Source organism: Onychostruthus taczanowskii, unplaced genomic scaffold (genome assembly GCF_017590055.1).
Source record: "Onychostruthus taczanowskii isolate IOZ18803 unplaced genomic scaffold, ASM1759005v1 scaffold33, whole genome shotgun sequence".
In the NCBI taxonomy this organism is placed as follows: domain Eukaryota; kingdom Metazoa; phylum Chordata; class Aves; order Passeriformes; family Passeridae; genus Onychostruthus; species Onychostruthus taczanowskii.
Genome location: NW_024500683.1, coordinates 1,986,951 through 2,007,070, shown reverse-complemented (window position 1 = coordinate 2,007,070; position 20,120 = coordinate 1,986,951). Strand labels below are relative to the sequence as shown.

The 20,120-nt window shown below is 38.7% G+C and overlaps 1 protein-coding gene across 5 annotated transcripts in view; it reads left to right on the top strand.

Annotated features, from left to right (window-relative positions):
- The window catches only part of KCNQ5 (potassium voltage-gated channel subfamily Q member 5), a 281,577-nt gene that overhangs the window by 175,206 nt on the left and 86,251 nt on the right, over nucleotides 1-20,120 (top strand). For all 5 annotated transcript variants that reach the window (XM_041410573.1, XM_041410572.1, XM_041410571.1 and 2 more), the window contains exon 2: nucleotides 18,949-19,039. In XM_041410573.1, the coding sequence (XP_041266507.1) occupies nucleotides 18,949-19,039 (91 nt within the window). The remainder of the gene's footprint in view (nucleotides 1-18,948; nucleotides 19,040-20,120) is intronic.

Genomic DNA, 20,120 nt, shown 5'->3' with positions numbered 1-20,120 from the left:
GAACCAATATTTGAAATCCTCTAAATGTCTTTCAGGGCAAAAATAATGAAACTATTATCACATTTCTTAGGCTAAATTTAAAGGAAGACTGTAGAAGGTGCAAAATCTGAGGAACATCTAAAACATCTCACTGAATACATATTTCCACATTTGCAGCTAAACACCCTTAGAAAGTGCTCCCTCAAGTCTAAGCATTTTTGCAGCCATCACAACAGAAAGCTGAATCTTGGTTTCAGTCTTGATTTTGCACTGTTTTCATGCACACATTTCTTTGACTTCAAGGCTTGTCTTTCATTGTTGACCCTTGTGTGCAATAATACTTACTGTTTCAAATTTTAGATGTTTCTAAAAAGAGCTGGAAGCTTTACTAAGAAAGTAGTTTCCCTTCATAAACAAATCTGATTAGTGCTGTTCTGTATTTATTACTGCTTGTGATGTTATTCTCAGCACTGTAGCAGGGAGGGAGACGCTGGCTGAAATAGTGTCCTCAGCATCTTCCTGAGACATTTACTCATTGAATATCAAGGTGTGTGAGGTATAATCTTTTATTTCTTTTTGACTCACTTCTATTAATAGATTTACAAGGACTACAGTAGTGAGAAATGGCTTCTCTGTATTTTCGTTGTCCACTGGTGTCACATAACTTAATTGACACTTTAAGTATAAGCCCTGGAATTTGCTGATTGTGATGCACAGCTTTTCCTGAATTTCCCATTTCACTGAAATTTTCAGGCTTTTTCATAGCATTTATTAAAGATATTGAGTTATTTTTTAAAAACTTGCTTTTCCTTAGGTCCACAAAGAATATCTGTTTGTGTGGTGACAAAGATAAAAAGGATACTCTTCCGTAAGAGATCTTTAGAGAAATTTATTTTAAATATTGTGCAGTAAGTTGCACTCTTACACCTTCAAAATCTCAGATATAATCTCAGAGCTTTTGTGGACACTCATGAGCTAGTTTTTATGTAGTCAACCTGGGAATGAGAGTAGTGTAATTGTGCCAGGCTGGAGAACAAGCATGAATTACACAGCCTGTCTGGAAAGCTGGGTGAATAATGGGCCAGCTAGCCTGAGCTAACCTCTGTGCTGCTTTGGCTGCACTTTGTCAGAACTCAAGTTAGCTCGTTTAAAGCTGACCCTGGCAGGCTGACACACGCTGTGGTCTCATTGTGTCCTCACACCTTTAAGTGCAGTGAAGACCCACCTTTGCTATATCTCACTGCAGTTGATACATGTTTCTCAACCAGATTTGTTAGGAAAAAAAAGCAGCTGATTCAGGAAGTCTTAACCTCATTAATATTGACAGCAAAACTCTTGCTCATTCTGTCAGGGATGGGATGCCACCCCACAAATGTAAAAATTGCTCATTTCCCCGTCTCTTAAAAAGTACCCTTTTTGTGTTTCAAGGAAAACTTCTCTATATTGCAGTGGCAGTCAGGAAGGGATCTACTTATGTTAAGCTCTTTTTTCCTTACTAAGCCAATGGGACTGAAAAAAATACATTTCTATGGTCTTGGTGTTGCTAAGGAAAATATCTCAGAATAGTGGGTTTCTGTCTGAGAAACTAAAATCATATTAATTGAGGTATTTTCACCGTTCAAGAACTTGGTATGAACTCTGCTCTGTGTCTCTGTGACTCAAAACAGGCCAATTGCTTTAGTCAAAAGTGAACACATCCAGTTGTTGATTAGTTACAACACGAGGACTGATGGCTTGTTTATCCAAATGTTACAAATTCTCTGGTTTTCAGTTTTCCTTTTGCGGTAGTTGTTGCCTCTGCTATATAAATGTGGTTACCAAAATGTGGTAACTATATAAATGAGGGAGAGAGCCTGTGGTGATACGGATACAAAATATGCAAACAACTTCGGCTAAACATAGCTTTACCATAGTTTTGTTATATAAATGTCAACTTAAAATTAAATGTTATGGAAACATTTCTTTTATCTTTATGGACTCTAGCAGCTGCACAGTTTTCTCAAGTACAGTTTACATTTATGATGTTGTTTAAATCTATCACATACATTCAACATGCACAGAAGAATTTTTTAAAAGCAAGCTGTTTGCATTTGTGCAGTAATTACCCAAGGTCCAGATTTAGTCTTCCATATGCAAGACAAGTTTCTGCTGACTCTAGGGGGACCAGGAGTCACTGAAGCTGTGAGCAGCAGTTTGAATTTTCCAGAGATTAATGAGCTGAAGACTTTTTATATTTGTTTGTTGAGGAACTATGGCACTCTAGGGTGCATTAGGAAGAGTATTGCCAACAGGTCGAGTGAGGTAAACCTGCCAATCTACTCAGCTCTAGTGAGCCAAATCTGGAGTTCTGTGTCCAGTTTGGGCTACTCAGGACACAGGAGATAGGGAGCTCCTGGAGCAGGTCGAGCAGAGGGCTGTGAAGGGATTGGAGCATCTCTCTTATAAGGAAAGTCTGAGAGTTGAGCCTGTTCAGCCTTGAGAAGAGTTGACTGAGAGGGGACCTCATCCATGTCTGTCAGTATCTGAAGGGAGGATGCCAAGAGGAGGTTTCCAGGCTCTTCTTGGTCATGCCAAGCAACAGGACAAGAGGCAAAGTAACTTATACACAGGTAGTACCACCTGAATATGAAAAAGAACTTCTTTATTGTGTGGGTGGCTGACACCAGAATAGATTTCCCAGGGAGGATGTGGAGTCTCCCTCACTGGAGATATTTAAGAACCTTCTGGACACATTCCTCTGCCACGTGCTCTGGGATGACTCTGAGCAGGGAGGTGGGACCGGATGACCCACTGTGGTCCCTTCCAACTTGACCCATTCTGTGATTCTGCAACCCACACTCTATCTTAATTTTACAAATCATGGGCAGATTTCACAATATATTTGCCAGTTAGAGATTTTTTTTTCCCCTTGGATGTTTTATAATGCCATTCCAAATACTGCATTTTAGCCCCATTTTTCATCCATACATCTGATATGAGACTTACCTAGGAACTGCAATAATAAAAAAAAAAAAAAAAAAGGTGGATTTAAAATTAAGTTGTGTGGTCCCAGCCAGCTCCTCTGTATCAGGCAGGTTATAAACATATTTTGAAACAGCAGTGTCTCTTTATGTAACAACAGTATGCTATGATCCTGTGGTGCAAAGCAGAAATGTTAGGTACTATACACGCAGTTAAAACATTTGAGTGGCTCAGCCTTGTAGTGTAGCTGTCTCCACAGAACAGATCTGGTCATGAAGCTACAGAAGCTGGCAGATGGAGATTATTCCAGACATATCACCTCACTGTGAGTCATGGAAAATAGACACCAGCATTCATTAATGCTGCAAACCTGCTTGGCCTGACATGGGCTGGGTTCAGTGGTCATTGGATTAGAATTTGGAAATCAGAGCTCACTTCTGTTTGTAACTTCCCTGGTTCCTGAAAAATTATTTTTTCGGTAGCAACACATAATAAGGATTTAAAAAGTCAAGATGCAAACAGATTAAATTAACAGGAATGGTGACTGACAGCCAATCAGAATGCCACACAGACGTGGCAACAGGGCAGTTCTAAGGAGTAGGTTCAGGTGTACAAATGAAAACATACATCTTCAGAGTGCTGTTTCTCAGATTTTGTAAATCATTCACAGTTTGTATGCATGCTAAAAGTTTCCAGAACTGAGATTAATAATCTGATAGCAGCAGAGTTGTTCAGATCCTCAGTATGAGGTTCAGGAAGCCCCTGAGCCACAGCCTGCTGATAAAGAACCAGCTTGGCTCCTGCACAGTCTTCCTTTCATATCTGCTACCAGCCACTACTGTGAGGGCTGGACAGGCTTTTGTCTGTGGTTGAACAGGCAGTGAAATGGCAAAGAACTTCATAGAAAACTTTATTCCATGAAAAGCAGACTCATATGGACTTGAATTACCAAGCTGACTTTTCTTTTTTAAAGTCTGGAAAAATGAAATTATTTAGAGAAACTTTCAAGTGCTTCATTTAGCTGTCACCTGATCCACATTCAGCCAGCCACAGACTTCCTGAGGCAACTAGCAAAAGCAACTGAGTCGGACAGTTTAGAGTTTTTTGTTTTGGTCTGTGAAGAAAAATCATCAAAGACTTTTAGTTCCCCTCTCCCCTTTCCTCTGAAGCAAAAAGCTGTATTTTACTTCTTGTTAAGTGCTAGAGATGAAATGTAGAGTTAAGGTCTTCCTGCAGATCAAATTGTCAGGGACTCAGTAGCTTTTCTCTACAGCCAGGCCAAGGTCTGCCTGCATAGCTCTTTTCATATGATACCTGCAGCTGCAGGACCCTGTGGATGGGCTGTGCTCTTCCCATGTCCCAAAAACATGGAAAAGATCAGTCTCATGAAGTGCTGCAGTCACTTGTACTCTTCAGAAGCCTGGCTAAGTGAACTCCTGGTCACACCCAGTCATAAGCTCCAAGAATTATGTGAATATTCATTTTTTGTAAGTAATTCTCTCTGACGGTCTACATTTGTGCAAAAGCTTTCCAGCCACCCTGGTTGAGCTTGCAATTCAGCACACTGGCTGAAGGCTGAAGTAGTCTTTTTGTCTTCAAACAGATCCTGTATTTCTCTCATTACAAATCTTCATTCTTTCCCTAAACTCAAAAAAGCTGATAAGGTAGGCAGGTGTAGCAGGTGACCGACTGGACACAGCTAGAAGAAACATATTGTGGAAAAATATCACACATCTGCTAAAGAGATGATAAATACATTTCCAAATGAAAGTACTACACTGCTGGACATCCAAACCTCTGCCTGGGCATTTAATCACTGCATTGAGCCTCAAAAGTGTTCCACATGCAAATGAGTACTCCTAAGTATGGCAGCTCAAAACAGCTACTCAGGGCTTCTGTGTCTGAAGATACCAGCTAATTGCTGGAAAATCCAGTTTTGGATTTTCTGGTAACTCCTTCAGTGCTGGTAACTCCTTCAGTGCTGGTAAAGAAGTAATAATTTATATAATAAATATATCATTAACATGCACCCTTTTTTACTTCATTGGCACATGTTTGGTGCCAATTTCTTGCCTTTCATATTTCTTGCCTTTTCAGTAAGATAAATTAAAACTCTCTGACAAGATAAGAGGAATATGAGCAAGTAAGTCAAGCTAGTGCAAAGTAAACCCATGTCTATCATTATAGCAAAAACTGGTTTAGCTTTGTTCTTGCCTGGGTTGCAGGAAAAATAACCAGCAAAATAGCAGGAAAGAAAGTGCTAAGAATAGAAATGCAAGTAGTGAGAATACTACTGAGAACTGTGAAGTTATTTTGAGTTCAGGGGTCTTGATACTGAGAGTAGATCACCTTTAAGGTGCCTTTCAACCCAAACCATTCTGTGATTCTGTGATTCTGTGATTCTGTGATTAATGTTAGTTTAACAACTAGAAGAAACAAACTCAGTGGGGTAATTGGGATAAGGAGGAATAGCTGTGAGAGAATAGCACCAGAAGGATGAGAATGCAGACTATCCCATCATCCCAGCTCATGAAGACAACTTGTTCTTAACAGTAGATTGAGTGATGCTGTCTGGTGAGCTGGTAAAAAAAATAACAAAACTGCTTGATGGTTAGACTTTGAGGAGTAATGTGATGCTCAGTGTTTCTTATGTAAGAATTTGAACTACATGTTAAGAAAAAAAAAAACTGAGCAGGCAGTCAGGTGTTGTAGCAGGCTGTCCAGAGAGGTCACAGCCTCCTTCCCTGCAGACACTCAGCACTCGACTGGACATGACCTTGAGCAAACTGATGTAATTGAACTTGCTTTCTGCAGGGCTAGACAAGATAACTGCTGGAGATCCCTTCCAGCCAACGTAGGACTGTGATTTTTATGAATTTCCTTTGTAAAAGAAGCCTGTGTAACTATTGTTTCATTAGAGATTAATATGCTGATTCTAACAGACAGGTTATTGGCTATTTATTTGCCTGTGATTGTCTGAGTTCAGTGATGCTCTGGGCATACTAAAAAGCTATTTATTTCATACAGTTTTATGGGAAGGTTTGACTAAATGATCTTCTGTTGCTTTGGTTGATTGAGTTACTTTTTGATCTGTGCGCTCTAATATGAATGGATGGATACTGTTACATTATTTTTCGGTTAAATCAAGATACCCAGTCCTGTTCAACATTCATTCTGTAAAGCTACGTAAATATTCATAAAGGATCATAAATATATGAAAAGAGCAGAATTTGTTTTTTACACATAAATACATAAAATGGTTTTGGCTCACCCTGCATCCACTCTTCCACTTGTCAGGCTATCTGAGGAATTAGGAGACAGGCAGACATGCATCTCTGTTGGAAAGAGAAAAACAGTGCTCTCACTACAAGGAGGCACAGTCAGCTGGTGTATCTCAATTAAGAACAATTCCTGGCTGGAAGTGCTCTGTCTGGGTGCCATACATAGCTTAAATCACTCCTAGCCTAGGAAGGACAAATTGTCAATTCTACCAAACTTCTCCTGTGCATTTGAGTTTATATTTTAAATAAAGTTATAAATTTAGACTCTCAGACGCTCATATTTTGCAAAAGCTCTTCATTGCCTACCCTGTACTGATTTTTAATGTGAACCTTTACGAGTTGTAGGAGGCAAAATTACCATGTATCTCAGCTTCACATTGTTAATATAAGAAAACAACACTGCTGTGTCTTATGATGGAGTTGTCTGGACTGAGTACCCTGAAGAGAGTATTATGCTGTGTTGGGAGTCACAGAGTGGTGTTCCTTTGGCTGTCACAGAACCTGGAGAAATATACCAACTAACAGGACCTCCTTGTACTGACAGAGGTGTTTTTCTCCTTCTAGCAGAGATGCATGTCTGCCTGTTCCCCAGTTTTGGGGAGCTACAATCCTGTTCATTAGTATGGTCCATGCAACTACTGAAGGCTAATACTTTGTATATTGAAGCTCCAAGAAACTGACTTCATCTGTGTGGTTAACAAAGGGATCTCCAGGGCTTCTTCTCCAGCCTTGGAAGCATGCAGTGCTCAGCAGTATGTACTCGCAGTCATCTCTGATCAAACTGTGCACATGGAATCACAGAATCATAGAATGGTTTGGGCTGGAACTGACCTTTAAAGATCATTGAGTCCAATACACCTGCTGCAGGCTGGGACACCTGCAACTAGATCAGATTACTTAAAGCCCCATCCAGCCTGGCCTTAAGCATTCAGATAAGTGCTTACAGGATCATCCTGTGTGAAAAGAAACTGATCTGCTAAAATAAAATTCATATAAGACTATTTCTGTGCCTGCAATATGTCTGATAAATGCAAACTTGTTTCACACAAATTTTTGAGCAGAACAATTTTGGCAAAGAGTGAAAGCCACTGCAAGATAAAATGTTGGAAAGTAAAAGCACCCTCATGTGTTGTTTCAAACAGGCAAGCAGCAGCTTTAATGTGTGTAAGATCAAAGGGCAAGTTTTTCCCCATATGGAAAAAAAGTGATCACTTTGTGTATTTAACATTCTGCATAAGCGCAACACTTTTTCCAGAACCTTTGCAACTCGGCATTTAATAAAACAACTCATTATTGAAACAGAAACATTATTGTTGCCAAAGCAGCGCATAGGCACAGTTTTGGCACATGGAAGCCAGAGGTGCGAGCAGCAGCCTGACAGACCCCCAGCAGAAGCGGGCACACTCCCGCTGCCCTCCCGCGCTGCAGTCACTGCTGCTGCCCTGCAGCCCCACCTTGCAGCGACCTCAGAACATCTTGTTTGGTGCATGGAAGAAATTATGTAACACTCTTTCCAGCTGGAGTGATTGTGAGATGAAAGACCCTGAAAAATAGAGTAAATGAGTCACATCATTGGGCTTTGACTATAGAGACTCAGACAGAATAAAGGCTTATTGTGAAAAGTGTTACATCTTGCCTTTAGGTCTCAAGAGCTAAACAGCACTGCAAGTTTTCTGTTCTCAAAGTAGTGTGTGATACAAAGCCATAAGCCGTTTGTTGTACCCTCTCCAGCAAGACCTAGTGCTTGACAAAGTGTGTTTCTGCTCTTTGCTTTTAAACACAAAGAAACTTTGGCATATGAAAAAATTGGTGGACACCCCACTGCCCCCTCAGTTTTGAAACTTTGTGCTTCTTTCCTGTCAATATTATATGGGTGAGCATAGAGAGGAAATAAGTATTGCTGTAAGTAAGTTAAACTCATGAAATTTTCATTGTCATTTGAACCTTGCAAGATGGGGTTCTTCTTTTGCAATCTCACATGCTTCTGCCATCAGGTTCTGGTCTGTTAGTACTGCTGCCTAACAACAAGAAAGGGCACTTCAGATTCCAGAAAGTGCAGGACTTATTTAGATTAAGGAAGACAAGACTAATGGTGTAGTATAAAACTGAACACCCTCGAGCTAAAGTGCCGTGATTGATTCTTAGAAGTTTAATACTAACAGTGCATTATGTTAGAAAAATATTCTGTGTTCCATTTATATCCTTGTTTACTACTGGGAGAAAACTATAGGAAATTAACAGGATTTTCTCTGCTCTGGTGATATTTATGAGTCAGCTCATAATTCCCAACTCAAGCCATGCTTCCACTGAAGTCAACTGTAAGGTTTCAACAAAAACCAAAACCCAGCTATTAGTTGCTAGGAGTAAGTAAAGTTAGAGAAAGAAGACCTAGAGCTTGTTATGTTGAAGAATGTTTTTAAATGGTAATTCTTGATAACATTATGGCATACTTCTGCCAAATTTAATGAGCCCTGGTATTTGAGGCTGCTTTGATTTCTGTTGTAGCTGTGAGGGACATTGGGGCTATAACATAGTCTGGACTTGTAAATACTGTCATGCTTACCACTTTTTTTTAATTCCATCATGAATATATGGTTTTTTTCAGGATAGACTTGCTCTTGTCTCCTCATTCTTCTTTTTAACACTCCACAATAGAATGCTCAAAAATATTCTTCTGTATTTCAGTGTATTAAATATGATAAACATTCCTGTCTTAATCAACTTCCTGAACTGAAGCATCATAAAGTGATCAGATTAATTAGTATCTCTGATTTTTTATCACTTTGTACCATTCCTCCCACAGCCACCACAGGCTGATGTAATGATGTGGTATAATACACCTCAAAGTTCTGATGTTTCTACTTAAAATAATTTTTTATTTAAAAAGAAATATTTTTTAAAGTGTGCTTTATTTTCTTATCTACTATTCTGGTTAGCATGTGAGATAATCACATTTAATGACAGAAAATAAATTGGAATCCCCATAGAAAGCCAAGTATCCCAAAGATTCTTCATCTATATCACAAACTTGAGCATTACTGCCAGAACAACCATGCTATTTTGCAGCCTGGAAAGCTATTATTGGAGAATTTGTGGGTACTTCTTTGTTCACGTGTCTGGAAGGATAAAAAATTGTAGAAGCAGCTAAGAGTTGCTAAGATGCCTTCTTGAGAGATATGGTGAAAAGAAATCCCATTTGCTCATGTACCACAGTACAGTATCTTTGTATGATTGCCTTTGAGTGTCCATTCCCACAAAAAACTCCCTGATTGTCAATGTTGTTGACTGTATCTCAATGAAAAGCAAATGTAAAGCCAAAGCAAAATCCAGTATATAATAGAGTACAGGAGGAAAATAAAAGAAAGGAGGAAATTAATTTTTGTTCCAGAGCTCTTCAATAGGATGAAATACTTTAGGTGAAAAGCCACAGCTGACTTGAGTGATTCCCACAGTATCAACCTCTTATAATCAAGTGGGCTAATTGTCTTAATCCCAAGTTTTTGTTAAAATATCTCAATCAGGAACCTGAATTTGAATGATTAAATTTTCAATAGATTTTGTCCCCATCTTTACCTTTGATTAAGATGTAAAACAGTACTGAAATCAGAGAATCAAAGAATATTCTGAGTTGGGTGGTACCCACAGGGATCATCAAAGTCCAGCTCCTAGCTCTGCTCAGGACAGCCCCAAGAATCACACCATGTGCCTGAGAGCATTGTTCAAACCCTTCTAGAACTCTGGCAGGCTGGTGCTGTGATATAGCCTCAGGATGTGAAATATCCTCACTGTAAATCACCGCGGATTTGCTAAATAAGCTTGTTTGATACTGTTTTTTCAACACAATTACTTGGCATCCAGAAGTACCTATCTGTAGTAAAAGATGTACAGACATGTGCAGAGAAAAATTTCATCCAGATACATGGTAACTCCCAGGCCAGACCCAGGAACTGTCTAGGAAAGTTTTACCCAGGCCAAAATCATTCCAATGGCAGCCCTCAGCATTTAATGGTGTGGACCACCAGCGGCCATTGGGAGTGTCATTCCTTTTCACATTACTCAGGGATCCAGCTGAATCACAGTGAGTGGGATTACCTCCAGAGGATAGGGTAGGCAGGCTATTTTTCTTCCAACACAGTTTCCTTCTTAGTTTTAGCTGCCAAAGCCAGTGTTGGCACCGGTGGCCACCGATGGTGATTAGGCAATGAAGGTAATCATTGTCCAGTCCTGCTGCAGTAAATCACACCTTGGCTTTGCACTCTGAGCACCAAGCAAACAGGCAGCTCTTGTGGCACAAAAAATACCCAGCAGTCCTACAATCTTTCTGTTCTTTTCAATTTGCTCTGTTACTTAAAAAAACCCAACCAAAGGTAGTGGCAATATTATTATCTTGAATCCTGAAGACCCAAAAAACTGATTTTTTTTAGTGGATTATGCTGATGATTACAGAACACATTTATTTCTTGCACGTCTATACATTTCTTATATTAAGAATTATTTTCTCATTAGCAAGACATTTAAGTACAGTATGTTAGCAAGCACTTTTACAGAAAAAGGTTATTTGAGTACTTCCCTTTGCCCTAGGCTGTGAAAAAGGTTAGAAAAAATAAATTAAAATAGAAAAATTACTTTAAAGAAAAGGTTATATAATGGTCTTCCGCAGCTTCATATTGTAATTCTTTAAATTTTCTCTATTTCATTATAATAAACCTTTTCTCTTAATTTTGTATATGTTCTAAAAAAAATATATAAATTCTGCAACCTGTGCTCAGTGTTAAAGGCAACATAGTTTCTATTCCTATTGTAAATTAATTTTCTTGTGAAGTATCTGTGGTCAAGCAAAGGTTGCTATGTAAGATACCAGACTTGTCACTGGATGTTGGAGCTATGTGATGCAAAAGAAAAAACCTACAGAGTTGTCTAAATACAGATTTGATTTACTAAATTAAGCATTCACATCTGAAAATGTTGGTCTACAAAAAGACCTGTGCTTTGAGAGTGATAAAAGGAGCATTTTGTTGTTTTCTACAGATTTGAGGCAAATCAGTAAAATGCTTCCCAATCATTAAAGTAGTTAAAATCTGGAGGAGCACATGCTTTATTCTTAATTTTCTTTTATCTCCTGTTGAAGCAAATGAAAATAGAAAATATCTAGGTCACAAGTATCTCTGAGCATTAAGAAAAAGCATTTCTTGTTTTGTTTTCTTTTCTTTTGAGTGAATGTGCTTGCTCAAGGAAGTACGATGCCTCCTTTTTTAGAACCCTGGAGAAACTTACCTTGATGTTTTATTTTTTGTCTATGATGGAATGGATTATCAAATGTTCATTTTTATTTGTGCCCCATAAGTACCTGAGCTATTTAATTTTGTTTTGATATCATCTCCTGTTATAGCCTCTTCCTTGCTTTGTCAATAGAAGCCAAATACAATCACTTAACAGACTGCTAAAAATACAATTCCTTAAAAATATGCCAGAAAAGAACAATTTAGGTTGACAACACTTTTTTTCATGCTGAAAATGTAAACTGTTTCATTCTTGATAAACTGTTCTAATTTTTAGAGAAAGTAAATATCCTATATTGAAATGAAACATATTTTTAAAGCAAAATTTGTCCATCACAGCCTGACAAAAGTCACCTTTCTAAAAAAGTTGCTTCAGCAGTATGATCAGTTCTTTAAAAGGTCAGACATTAAATTCTGTTCAAATGTCTATATTTCTGAAAAAAAAAAAAAAAAGTAGCAGTTAACCCAAATAAAGAATATATAAAAATACAGGTTTGCTGCAATATTTTTTTTTTTATCTCAAGAATTATTTATTAAGTTTCCTATCTAGTTTATTTTCCCATTCTAAAACTGTGAGCTGTTCATACTCTACCTCTCCATGGCCAGGGTTATACTATTTCTGGGTAGAAGGCAATGCAGTATCAAGGCCTCAACATGCTACACTCTTCCACTTGAAGAAAAGGTTGAAGTGCAAGTCATTTTAAAGGAAGTCTACAGAAGAAATTTATGAGCTTTTTCTATGGAAGAACGCTTATTCTCCATGCAGCTTTTGTCAAACATTCTTAACAAATTGTAATAACCTTTGTCATATCTCATTTTCCTGCATAAACAAGTCACGCTGAAACTATAAATGATGGAAAATTTAATCCACATGGCTTGCACTATCAAAACTGCTAAACTGTATTCTTTTCCACCATGTCAGCAGTGCATTATCTGTTTTATAGGAATGTTGAAAAGATTACTTTTTAAGGGAGATTCCGCAGGACCTGTGTAAATGCCCATCTCACGCCTGCATTAGATGACGTTTTCATTTTCAGCTCTTCCTGAAGCTAGGGAAATGCTTCAGTGTTTCTCTTTCCATAAGCTTTCAGAGAGGGCATTCCCACCCAGCTCTGATAACTGTTCAGAGGCACCAGGAAGGGCCCAGAGGCTGAAGGTGCTGTCAGGTTTGTGCTGCCTTCTTGCCTTAAGCAGTCACCTCTGCTCTGGGATGGAAGGTGGTGCACCAGCTCTCAGCTGAACAACATGCATAATTCCTTCTCTCTGGGAACTTGGTGCCTTGAAAATTGTGTTTATGTATAAAAGTAACTCCTGGCCCAGGAGATGATGTTTTTTCTTCTGTCTTCCCCAGCAGCTGCATGGGATACTGAATCTGTAAATTCTCCCTTCCACACATCAAGATGCTTGAGAGTGCTGATAACATCTAGGCAAGGCACATCTGTCTTTTTGCTTTTTGTGAGAATTGTTCACCAAAATTAATAGTCCCCGTGAAAGTGTAAGAGTGCTATGGAAGACTGTCTTTCCTTCCTCTTTTAATAGGGTTTTCTCTGGGTATTTTACTCATTTATCTAAAACTGTAATGTATCTATTGGTGCTACCCACCCAGTATAATTTTCAGCATATGTTTTTATCTGATGCCTCACACAGATTTTTATGCATTCCAGGATTAAAAATAATGTAAAGGCAGCACTTGGGTACTCAACTCAGCAAGATCCTGATCACTGTCAAGAAAGCGTGGTCACTGCCCCTGGCTGTGGAAAGAATTACTTATGGAGGGGGTCAAATAACTTCTTTGAAGACTCAGACCTCATGAATGCAAACAACTTCCTTTAAATTTGCAAGTAACTGCATTAGTATACCAGGGAGAAAAGTAAAAACTTTTTTTTTTTTTTTGTTTTAGTTAGAGTTAGCAAAAGCTTTCACACATTTTTTACCTTCCATACAAAATCCAGGATAATGGCACACCCAACGTTTTGCAACAGTTTTGGTCATAATCCTGAATGCCCTTACCTGTATGGGGATTAAATCAGACCTCAAATAATACTGGGAAATAACTCTGGTGGTCTAATCACTTAATTATGCCACTTTAACAGTGATATATTTTTATTATTTACAGAAGAGGCCACAAAAGCTTGTAGATGTTAACTTTGGATTATTTTAATTCTAGCAGTAAGTTAGGCAGCAAAATAGCTCCTAAAGATCTTCCCAGGGTATATTTTTTCTCCTCATGATACTCTTTGAGTAATGTTTTAACAACTGCTTTAAGCTGAACATGCTCTTCCATATGAACAGATCTTAAATCAAACAGTAGTAAAATTCTGCTGAAAATTATATAAATGGAGAATGGGTAGGTCCTAATTAACCAATTAGAAAAGTTTATGAGAGGCAGATTGATTAAATATCAAAGCTTCTGACTTATCTTTCATAAACTGGCTTTTGTCCAATTAGTATATGCTTTCAGGAGCAGGGGAATAAGATGAAAGGATCTGCAACAAAACTGATTACTGCTGAAACAAAATGGAAGTTGCTGCTTTTCATAAAATACAAGGCTATGGCAGTACTTGAATAATTTTATGGGAAGTTGCTGCCTAAGGCATATGTTTTACTGTCTAATACTGAATGCATGAGGAAAAACCATCTGTTTTTTTCAGCCTGAACAATTATATGATCCAGATTGAATCACTAGAGGCCAAATATAATTGCTCTGTGTTTTGCTTTTTACTACTCTCTACCTACAGCAGCATGGTCTTGTACAGCATGTATCGTAGCACACAGTTCAAATGATGGCATGGGAAAATACTTTTTCTTCTATTGAGGGTTATCAAATTACTATCCAGGGCTTAATGCAATCATCTACACTTCACCAGTCACTGGGGAAATAATTCACAATAGGAAAGAACAATTTCTGATAAACTTTGACCACTGTGATGTTTGAACCTTAGGGATTTCTTTTTGCTGGGCAGATCCTCATTTAACATTCAGCCAGGTGAAAATTGTCGGTGCAGCCTTCATGCCTTCAGCTCCAGCTGGGAAAAAGGAGAGGTGCTTTCCTTTGCATGGCCCGAGTAAACAGATTGCACTAAAAACATAGCAAGTGAATCCTCACTATTAGTTTACTTTGAAGGAAAAGCACTTCAGTGATATATAAACTATGGAAAAGATTCCACTTTTGTTTCTAGTGTTGTGTTTTACAGCATCTAAATGTATGCTTTTCATTTTGCCAGGATAGTAGGACTGGGTTTCTCCCCTCCATAAAAGTGCTTACAGTTTAATTTTAGACATAATGTGCTGAGTGGCACTAAAAGAGGTGTTCAGTGTTGGAGGGAGGAATGAGGGACTGAGGGGCAATATTTGAATATATGGGTGGATAAATACAAACATTTTTCTTTTGTTCTTTAATAATAATAGTAGTAGTAATGATGATACTCTATGCCTTTTCTGGAAAAGCTGAGAGTTTCTGGAAAAGTTGAGAGTTTCTGGAAAAACTGAGAGCACAATTTACAGAATTTTGGAAAAATTTCTTTCCAAGACTATTTTTGTGTATTGCTGTGAGGATTGTTTCTGCTTTTCATGGATAAACTGCAGAACTATGTCAACCAGGTGCTAATCCACACTGCACCTGGCTTTCCTGAATATTTGCTTTTATTTTGATTAATACACTGCTTAACTGTACTCATTCCCTCTCCTGACTCATTTTTCCCATCTATTGTGAATAAACACCTTGCCCACAGTGATATTCTAAATCATAGTCCTGACAGACTATGGAAAGCAAGTGGTGGGTAAATGGACGATGGTTTTGTGTAGGATTGGGCTGTGGCTTAAAAGGATCAGGTTTATTCCACATGTAAAGACTTTCTGCGTAGCCTTAGGCAAGTCCCTTACCTTTACTGTGCCATGGTCTCCAACTGTGATACGGGAACAAGAAACTTTATTTTTTCCTGCTGTGTCTGTTTTCCATAATTGTGCTATAAGAAATCTCTTAAAAAAAAAAAAAACTGGTATTGTGTGTTTGGATAAGACCCAGTACAACTGGGCTTCCAATTTAGTTGGTATTACAGGAATAAAATCAAACAAGAAATTTTTAATACCTAAACACAAAGGAAGTAAGCAAATGTCATTTTAATTGATTCAGGTCTAAAGAAATTCAGCAAAAGGAAATTACATTCTTTTACTGTAAATTCTTAGTCACTTAATTTTATTTTGCCCTCCATGCAAGCCTTAATGAGAAGAAACCGCATTTATGCCTGTGTCAGTAGGATGTAATTATAGGGGGATTGCTTCTGAAGGCTGTAGCAGCTGAAACTACCAGTAATGTTCTATGAGATTTTTCCATTTTTATAAAGTGAAGTGATGGGGAGAAAAATTGCTCACAAGGTGGATTTTTGTCACTTATCATAGAATTACAGAATCATAGAAAAATAGAATCACAGAATGGTTTGGAGTTGGAAGGGATGTTAAGATCATGCAGTTCCAACCCCGCTGCCATGGGCAGAGAACCTTCCACTAGACCACGTTGCTCAGAGCATCATCCAACCTGACCTTGAACACCTCCAGGAATGGGGCATCCACAAGTTCTCTGGGAAACCTGTTCCAGTGCACCCTCACAGTAAAGAATTTATTCCTAATATCTAACTTAAATCTTACATCCTTCAGCTTGAGGACTTGCCCCTTGTCCTATCACTACCTGCCCTTGCGAGAAGTCCCTCTCCAGCTTTCCTGCAGACCCCATTTAGGTAACGGAAGGCTGATCTAAGGTAGGCTTCCTGGAGCCTTCACTTCTGCAGGGATTGGAGCAAGGGAACCTTGATTCTCTCAGCCTGTCTTCAGAGGGGAACTGGTCCAGCACTGTGATCAGTTTAGTGGCTCTCCTCCGACACATGTCCCAACAGGTCAATGTCTTTCTTGTGCTGAGGACCCCAGGCTGGGATGCAGCACTCCAGGTGCAGTCTCACAGGAGCAGAGAGGGGGAATCACCTTCCTCATCCTCTGGCTACTCTTCTTTTGATGCAGCCCAGGATGTGTCTGACTTTCTGGGCTGTGAGCATGCATTGCCAAGTCATGCTGAACTTTTTGTCGAGAAACACCCCCAAGTCTTTCTCCCCAGGGCTGCTTTTGATCCACTGTCTGCCCAGCCTGTACTTGTGCCTGGGATTGCATGATTGATTTATCAAATTGCAGGACCCCCCTGAGACAGGGAATCATTGGCATCTGACTCCATTGATTCAGTATGCTGAACAATTGCTTTATTAGACTGTATTATATTACATTATACTATACTATATTAAAGAGTACTATACTACAAAGAATACTAAAGAATAATAAAGAAAACTCATTACTGTCTCCTGACAGTCAGGCACAGCTTTGAGTGATTGGTTAATTAATATTAAAAAGCATCACTAGAATCTAATTAAGAACTCCCTCCAGGTAAACAATCTTCCTAACACGTTCCACATGTGCAAAAACAACAGGAGCAGCAAGTAGAGATTAGAATTGTTTTTCTCTTCTTCTCTCTGTGCTTCTCCAGGAAAAAACCCTGAGAGAGAGAGAGTTATGTCTTTCTGTTCAGAGAATGTGAACAAGTCTTGAAAGAGTTTTTTATTAAATCTTAAAGCATGTGTTGATCTTCACCTTTCTCTAGTCTAGAAGATAAACTTGCCAATGGTGTATGCCAAATGTGCACTTTACCCTTCTGGATACTGTTTTATTTACAGTCCTTAATAGAATTTATATGCAAGCTCCTATCGTATTTGATTTTCAGAGTAGAACTTCAGCCCAGCAGTTAAGTGATATGCTGCAAAATATGCCTCCAAAGTCTTATTGCATTGCAGATAGAGATTTTCTACTAGAAATTCTGAAGAATTATATTTTTAGGTAATGTATTGGATATTTTATAGCACTCTTCTATTACCTCACTATGGAAAGTCTGTATGTTCTGTGGGAAAAAGTAATCATAGCTCCTGAAGCTCAAGTGTATGCAGATGCAAAAATATATTAATGTTATATCCAGTAGTTAGAAACACAGAAGTATGTAGGTTGAAAAAAGCCTCTGTGAGTCTTCCAGTCCAAACTCCTGCTCAAAGCAGAGCTCACTTCAAAGTCAGACCATGGCCTTTTCCAGCCAAGTTCTGCAGTCTTTGGGGGCAGAGGTTTCACAGTGTGGTGCATTGACCCTGGCAGGACATTGGGTGCCCACCAAAGCCTCCCTATCTTCCCCTTCCCCAGCTGGATGGAGGAGAGAAAGCGTAAGGAAAGGCCTATGGGTCAAGATAAGGGCAGGGAGGGATATGTATCTGCATTAATTACAATATCTATCCATGTGGGTTAGAACATCAGCTAATGAGTCCCAGCAATTCAGACAAAAGTCAAAGGCCTGCTCTTTGTTGGTTGTCTCAATGTGCAGCATGACTGATAAGTGCTTTAAGAAGGAATTTAGCAAAGCATTGGTAGAATCAATTATTACTGGGTGCTGATTAGTCAGTTCATGATACTGTGGGTAAAAGTGAACATCGTTTCTGATCCAGTTCATAGACGGTTTCACTAGCACAGTGGTATTGTTGGTGAAGCAGTACAAGAGGAAAGAATAATCCTTACCACCAACAGTATATGTGTCAGAGCAATACCAGTTCTGCTGGCTCGGATCTGCAAACACATGTGCTGTGACTGCTGAGGGCTGGACATGGGACGTGCAAGAATTTCTGCAGTGATACCATTTGTTTGGATCTTCCTCGCAAAAAGATTTAGCTTTCTTTGCCTGTGTGTTTCATCAGTACCATGAAATATACAGGCTCATGCAAACTCAAAATTGTGCTCATGCTTTCCTGAATGTTTCCTTGGCTCATGGCTTGTGTAATTGTTTTAAGTTATTCACTGGATTGTATGAGAGTCAGTTTGTTCCCAGAATGGAGCCTGTTCATTGAGGACAGTGATGCCATAGCTCTGCCTCTCACTTCAGGCAATTTGAACACTGTTGCTCAGAAGGAGGTTGTTTCAGATGGACAGAGAGGTGCAATATGTAACTTAGCTCTTTGGTAAGCTTATGCAGCAGGGGTTTGTGGTCAGTTGAGGGAGAAATGATTTTTCATACCTGGGAAACAACCCTCCCACTGGAGATCTCTCTTTAAAGTCGCTTAAATTATCTGGATTGCATAAAGGTACAGGATTGTGATACAAAAAGTAACATCTGTGGATATTGGGTCACTTTCCCAAGAAGATTCTACTACTGAATTCTAGCAGTGCTGCTTAAACATATAGATTTAATAACAGGTCATTATTCTAATGTCTTTAATGAACTAAATTTAATGCTAGCTGTATTCCCCTCTACTAATGAAGACTGTACAGAGACAGTCTTCTATTAATGTTCAATCAAAACAGGTGAAGTTCAATCAATATAGGTACTGAGTCAGGGTACTGTAAAATATTAACAATTATTAATATTCTTTCTTTTTCAGTTTTCTCCTTGTGTTTGGTTGCTTGATTTTGTCCGTGTTTTCTACTATTCCTGAACACACAAAACTTGCCTCTGGTTGTCTCTTCATTTTGGTAAGTGAAAATTCTAAATACAAGACAGTTTTACAGATACTTTAGTGTACTTTCAAATCGTCTCCCTCACCATGGAGGAAGTAATATAATACAATAACTGAGCATTTAGAAAAAAAAAATCAGACTTTTCTTCAGAATGATGAAAAAATTATAAAATAGAGGATTCCACCATCTTTTTATTTAAAACAGGTCAGATGGTAAGACAGTGCTAATAAAGTATGGTAGTGCATCCCCTTCTTTGCTAGAGAACTGCTGTGGTTTAAAACAGGTAGATTTTCTACCACAGTTTGGCAGTGACTGAGCATGAAAGATCTTTGATATTGCTGCTGTCATTTATAAAGTCAGTATGTAGTAAGAGGCACTTAAAATAGGAATTAATTTTGGTATCTTAGATACGGATTTGGGTTAGCTATTGGTAGATAGTGACATTTTAGTCACTATCTACCAATAGCTAACCACTGGTTTCATTATTTCTTCATAATACATGCTTTTGTATTATGTTTATCTCTCCTTTTTCCCTTCTGAGGTAAATGAAAAGGGCTTTAATCCCTAAAAGTGCTTAACATTTTCCATGCATTGTGCGACACTTTATTCATCTGCTTCTTGATGGGCCATTTAGTTCTGCAAGTGATGGCCTGAGGATAGGCAGTAGTGGATATTAAAACGTCACCATATACCCAGAGTTACCATGGTTATTTCAGTTCCATGCATTCAGCAGGCTGTGGCTTGTTAGGTAGTGCCTGAGGTGAAGTAACTGTTGACAAATGCCAACATTTTAATTGTCATCACTGTGTATATCCAAAAGCTCTGGTCTTCAGAGCAGCTCCCTAATTAATTATGGCATGAGCAGGCTGATAATTGTGTTGGGTGCAATGTTTTACAGCACAATGGGCCCCACTGCATCAAAATACCTGAACTAAATGTCCAGAGCAGGCTAGGTGCAGGTATGTGTTGTTTTGCTACATTGGATGATTTCTTAGCCGGGCTAATTAGGGAGAGCCATGCTAAATGTTGCATTTTTATTCCTAGCCATATTAGTGCTTTTTCTTTCTCTGGAGAAAAGATCAGGTGGCATTAATCC